At 36.4% G+C, this 5,796-nt stretch overlaps 1 protein-coding gene across 1 annotated transcript; it reads left to right on the plus strand.

Moving 5' to 3' along the window:
* The first annotated feature begins 203 nt into the window (after positions 1–203).
* Positions 204–4,321, plus strand: LOC149650561 (uncharacterized). The gene is made up of 5 exons (XM_089849142.1): positions 204–434; positions 759–2,990; positions 3,759–3,924; positions 3,978–4,101; positions 4,195–4,321. Exons 1-5 carry the CDS (start codon positions 204–206, stop codon positions 4,319–4,321), a joined length of 2,880 nt encoding a protein of 959 aa, XP_089705268.1.
* Positions 4,322–5,796: the final 1,475 nt, after the last annotated feature.

Raw genomic sequence — 5,796 nt, forward strand, 5'->3', positions numbered from 1 at the left:
ATCTGCGTTCGCCTAAAAACCAAGAACCCTACCGCTGACCATTCATCTTTCTATGTGTCATGTGATGATCCTAGTGATTTTGAAGTTCTATCTGATCCGTCTAACTGGCCTGTCAACTGTATCATCACTGATTTTAACGGTTTTCCTCGGGACACTCACAAGCATAGTAGTGAACTAGGTGCTCCCGCTACCATTCCCTCACAATGAAAGAACTACTAGCAGCTTACCAGAATGTTCGTGGTTTACGGACTAAAGCTAATGAATTTTTTAGAAACACTGCTACTTTAGACTATGATATCATTTGTTTAACGGAAACTTGGTTTAATGATTCTCATTTTACACTTGATTATTTTCCCGATTCATACAATGTCTTTCGTGCTGATCGCTTAGATCCCCAATTTGATAATGTCCGCGGGGGTGGCTCCTTGATTGCTGTGCGTAAATCCATCCCCTGCTGTAGGCGTCGCGACCTTGAGGGTACTTCGGAGAGTGTATTTATTGAAATCCGCTGTTCGTCCTCTCAATCTTTAGTCTTGGGCACTGCTTACTTTCGCCCCACCCTCACTGACGTCGACTTTGGGCTCTATTTTGAGAGCCTATTAAAGGGTCTGGATAACTCTGCTGCTGACATTATTCTCTTGGGTGATTTTAATCTTCCTGGTGTTGACTAGCAGAACTACAGCACACGCGGCTGTAGTGCTCCCACTCGCTCCAAGGCTACACCAATTTTTGAGCTCTGCTTTAATTTTAATCTCAAGCAAATTCTTGCTCCCCCTGATACTGGTAATCTCTTAGATTTATGTCTAACTAATATTAATAATTTGGGTATTGATGGCCTGGATGATCCTCTGGTCTCCATCGACGCCTATCATCCCTCATTTTTGCTCACCCTACCGGTTGTGACTTGCCCACCACTTCCACCACCTGACTCTACTTACATTTACCGCAAAGGAGATTATCACCTCCTTTACTCCACACTTCGGGACGTTGACTGGGCTGAATTACTGGAGTCGCACGATGTTAATCATTGTGTAGCTTATCTTACGGATCACGTAAGGGCTGCAATGGATTTGGCTATTCCTCGTAAGGTTTGTCGCGGCTCTCCTGGATTTCCATTATGGTACTCTCAGGCTCTCCGCACTGCCATTAAGCGTAAAAAGTATTTCTTTCGGAAAAAGAAACGTACTGGCGCTCTAGCTGACAATATTGAGTTTAAACGCCTTCGGGCGGTTGTTAAACGATTAATCGTACGTGATAGAACAGCTCATCTTGCCTCTGTTTGCCAGGATGCTTACTCTCACCCTAAAAAGTTCTGGAGCTTTGTAAATGGTAATATTCGGGAGGAATCCAGAACCATTACTCTTAAACTTGGTAATGAAATGGTTTCGGACCCAGAGCGCCTGGCTTCTAAATTTTCAGAGCATTTTTCCCGCGTCTCGGTTGACAATACCCAATCAAGTGAGCCATATTACTTTGATTGTTCAGGAATTAACACTGTCCCGTTACACTCTGTGGTTATCTCACAACAGGACACCCATAGGGCTATTACCAAGCTTCCAAATAAGTTCTCAACGGGCTCGGACGGTATCCCAGCCTTTATCCTTAAGGGCTGCGAGACCATCCTACTCCCGTTGCTGCATCACATATTCAATCTGTCGCTAGAGACTAGTATCTTCCCTCAACCTTGGAAAATAGCCGTTGTTGCTCCGGTATTTAAGTCGGGTCTGTCTTGTGATCCTGTTAATTACCGTCCTATTTCTCTTCTCTGTGTTTTTGCGAAAATATTTGATATGGTTATGCATAGGCATTTACAAAAATGGTTTAATATATTCCCGAATGACTGTCAACATGGTTTTACACAGGGAAAATCTGTTGACACTAATCATGCTGCATTTATGCATTACGTAGCGCCGGTGGTGGAAAGCCGTGGGCAGGTTGACGTGATATATTTGGACCTTGCAAAGGCTTTTGATCGGGTGTCGCATAGATTTCTGAGGGACAAACTTTGCGCCTTAGGCGTAAACGGCCTGCTACTAAATTGGATTAGCCATTATTTGAAGGAGCGAGTTTATGTCCTCAAATGCAATGGGAGGCTAACATCAGTCGAGTACCATCTAAGTTGTGGAGTTCCTCAGGGTTCTTCATTGGGTCCTTTGTTATTCAATATTTACATTTACGACTTACAATATAAAATTAAACATTCACAATTACTGCAATTTGCTGATGATAATAAAGTATTTAGGACTATTAATTCGGCCCTTGATCGATCACTTTTGCAGGACGACATAAACTCAGTCTCCACTTGGTGTTTTAAAAATAACATTCCAATAAACCCTACTAAGTCAATTCATGTAACCTATACTAGGCGAGTTAGTCGATTGTTAATGACATCGTACCTTATTGATTCGAAACCCATCCCCACAAAAAATGAGACCAAAGATTTGGGTGCAATATTTGACGCTAAATTACATTTTTCCACTCACGTCACTAAGACTGTCAGCATTTGCCGACGTTCCTTAGCTATTTCGCTCAAGCTAAGTCGCCAGTTAAAATCTCTTCGCCACTTTCGTATATTGTATTTAAGTTTGGTCCGTTCAAAATTACTGTTTGGTTGGGTTGCCTGGGGTGGCTGTAGCCAATACCTATTAAACAAAATAGAAGGTGTACAGCGAAAATTTATTGAATTTAGTCATAGCCACTTTTTACCCAAGGCTCAGTACAATTACGAAATGTTACTAACTATACTTGATCTCCTTAAAATTACAGACTGTATTAGTACTCATCATATAACCTTTATTTATAAACTGATTCACAATGTTCTCCCACTTGCGACTCTGTTATCTGATCTTAAATTCTCGGTCCCTTTGAATTTACGTACTGCTAATACATTTTACGTTCACAAATTATCCATTAATCCAATAGTTAGGATGCAATCTACTTGCAATTTATTTGCTAATGATTTTGATATTTTTTCGGACAGTTTACCTAAGGTACAAAAAATACTCCGACGGCTTCTTCTCGATGGCTACTGATTGGTGATAATTTAAAAAAAAATAAATAAATAAATAAAAATAAACCAAACCCACATTCAGCTCTTCCTTAATTAAATGTATTTGCAGGCTTTTGTATATTTTGTATAAGTTCGTGTTATTAACTATATTTTTATTTAATTTTGATTAATTTTTAATAATTCTGTATAATTTTGAATAATTCTGCTTCATTTTTTATAATTCTGTATAATTTTGAATAATTCTGCTTCATTTTTTATAATTCTGTATAAATTTGCTTGATTCTGCTAAATATTGTATAATACTCTAAAATTAATTGCTTGTATATTTTGAATTATTTCCTTCTGTGTATAATCTCGTGAGTTATTTTGTAACTCTTTTTATGCACATTAAACTCCAATTTCATTTCATTTCAATGTAAGTTTCTCCCAGAACTCCAGTTTGTCTTGCTGTAAAGGCTAGGAAATGAAATAGCGGTCAAGCTAGTCTTTTTATACAAGCATTTGAATTGTAATAATATCCAATAGCTGCTTAAATGTCATGATTATTTTGCTTTTGGATAAATTTGACTCAAAGGTTTTCATGTTGGTAGTTTACTATCTATTAATTCAATAAAAATCAAAAAAATCATATAAATCAATTAAAATCCAAAAAATCCGATTAAAATTAAAAAAATCAACAACTCTGCCTTTGTGTATGTTTTCCTTTCTCTTTGGTACCCATGTTCCTATTGGACATGAATGTTGGCAGCTATACTTGACCCTCAGAGAAATGGTTGATATTATCGTGGCACCCGTTATTGATAAAGCGCTACTACCATATTTGTCGGAATGCACAACGAGGTTTTATGAACAACTCAAGGAAATAGCTCCCAATAGCTTTACACCTAAGGTTCATATGCATTGCACTATGCTAGGTTAATTTTAAAATTTGGACCTTTGAGGAGATTCTCTTGCATACGCTTCGAAGCGAAGCATCAATATTTTAAAAACATCGCTGCTTCTTTTAGAAATTTTATAAATGTTCCAAAAACTATTGCCGAGAGACACCAGTACGCACAGTGTTATGATTTTAGTACTGAGGAAGGGTTAAAGTTAGATAATGAGGAAATATGTTGTACACAAGTTTCATTTAGTTCCCTTCCTAGTGGTTTAAAAACTAGAATTCTATCATTTAATAATCTTAGTTTTAACCCCGAAACTGATATATTATGGAAAGCTTCCCGGTTGAAAGTTAATTCTATTTCATACAAAGCAGGAATATTTTTAACTATTGATTTCACACACGGGGAAGACATTCCAGTTTTCTTTTAAGTGTCTCACCTCTTGAAAATTAACTTTTCTTGGGTTATTTGTGGAAAGATATGGAGCAGAAAGCTTTTCACACCATATGTATTCGTATGAAATAGTTGATGATCAAAAATGGGAAATAATTGTTCCAGGCCAAGAGAAAGATTATTCATCAATGAATGCATATATGGTTAATAATAAACTTTGCATCAGCCCTCGGTACAAACTGTGTCGCTCGTAATGATATAAAATAGCTCCAAATTTTAAGAATATATGATAATGCTAATTGTTATTATAAAATAAATAAATAAATAAATAATAAGAAATAAAAGCTTTTATTTATTGAGTTTATTATTTGAGTTCTACACAAAGTTTTAAGTAAATTCCCATTAAAGTATTGTTTAATTTCATAAAATATCATGCCGAACTTTTCATAATTAATGCAGTAAATGTTCAGTAGATCAAAAATGCGTAGTTATTACGTCACATTCAACGAATTCCGTAAAGAAGTTCACGTTGAAGAGCTTTACATTACGAAAATTTGAAAACCTCAATCAAAAATGTTTTTAAAAAAGAGGTGCGACTTATAAAATCATTTTCGGAGAAGTGGATTGATTGGATTGATTTGACCTGTGTTGATGAAATACCTGATGATGGAACAAATCTAAAAATCTTCGGATTCGTAGAGGAAATTGCTACTGGACCAATAATTTCAGTGAACTCTCCGAGGTAATTCAATAAAACGTTATGAACTGAAATGTTACCTCAGATTAATAAGTTCCCAGGATACGAAAGGCAAGCGAAACCAGGCGTTTTCACATAGCATCGCCATGTGACATACTCAGACCGCAAAACGTAGAACTTTGTCACTCTGTGCATGCTTAAAGCAGAGGCGTTTATTTTCTGGGGAAACGGTTTTTCCAAGCTTGGACTAAATAGGCGCTGGAGATAGCAATGCCGCATTATAACCAAAGAGGAGGGAAATATTTCCTTCCTCTTTGTTATAACTGCATCGCTATAACCTTTCGTTTCCGGGGGTTGTGAATATGTGGTGTTATTTAACTTCACAAGTTTCAACCTCGGGGGAAATTGGTGTGGAAATAGACGATTCAAGTGGAATTCCAAATAAATCCTTGCCACTAATGTATCGAGTACCAAAATTGCCTCTCGGAATCAGAGAACTCTTGGAGGAAAAAAGTAATTTGTTGTTCAGAGGAAAATTTAAATCCCAAGTAGTCAATGTCTTATACGAAGATCTTAGTAAATATAAAATGTATGGTTTTTATTTTTATTTATAATATTTATATATTTTTTATGGTTATTATTTACATTTCTTATTTTAAGGTACCCAACACACGATGATTACGTAAAAGCGGTTTCTTCCCTTATTAGAGAACACAAGTTTTTGATGGACCGTGTCCATAATGGAACCCGATATGTAAATACTATATACGAAATATATCTTTTAACGTTATTTATAAATTGATATTTTTAAATCT

This window comes from Phalangium opilio, unplaced genomic scaffold (assembly GCF_054372755.1).
Source record: "Phalangium opilio isolate 3A_F unplaced genomic scaffold, DU_Popi_V2 ptg000086l_1, whole genome shotgun sequence".
Classification (NCBI taxonomy): Eukaryota; Metazoa; Arthropoda; class Arachnida; order Opiliones; family Phalangiidae; genus Phalangium; species Phalangium opilio.

Bases quoted from the DNA above. Each gene is read 5' to 3' on its own strand.
- LOC149650561 (XM_089849142.1), top strand. From the start codon at position 204: ATGAAAGAACTACTAGCAGCTTACCAGAATGTTCGTGGTTTACGGACT. The intron at 2,991-3,758 runs GTACAAAAAATA...GAATGTTGGCAG, and splicing joins TTTCGGACAGTTTACCTAAG to CTATACTTGACCCTCAGAGA. The intron at 3,925-3,977 runs GTTAATTTTAAA...TACGCTTCGAAG, and splicing joins TATGCATTGCACTATGCTAG to CGAAGCATCAATATTTTAAA.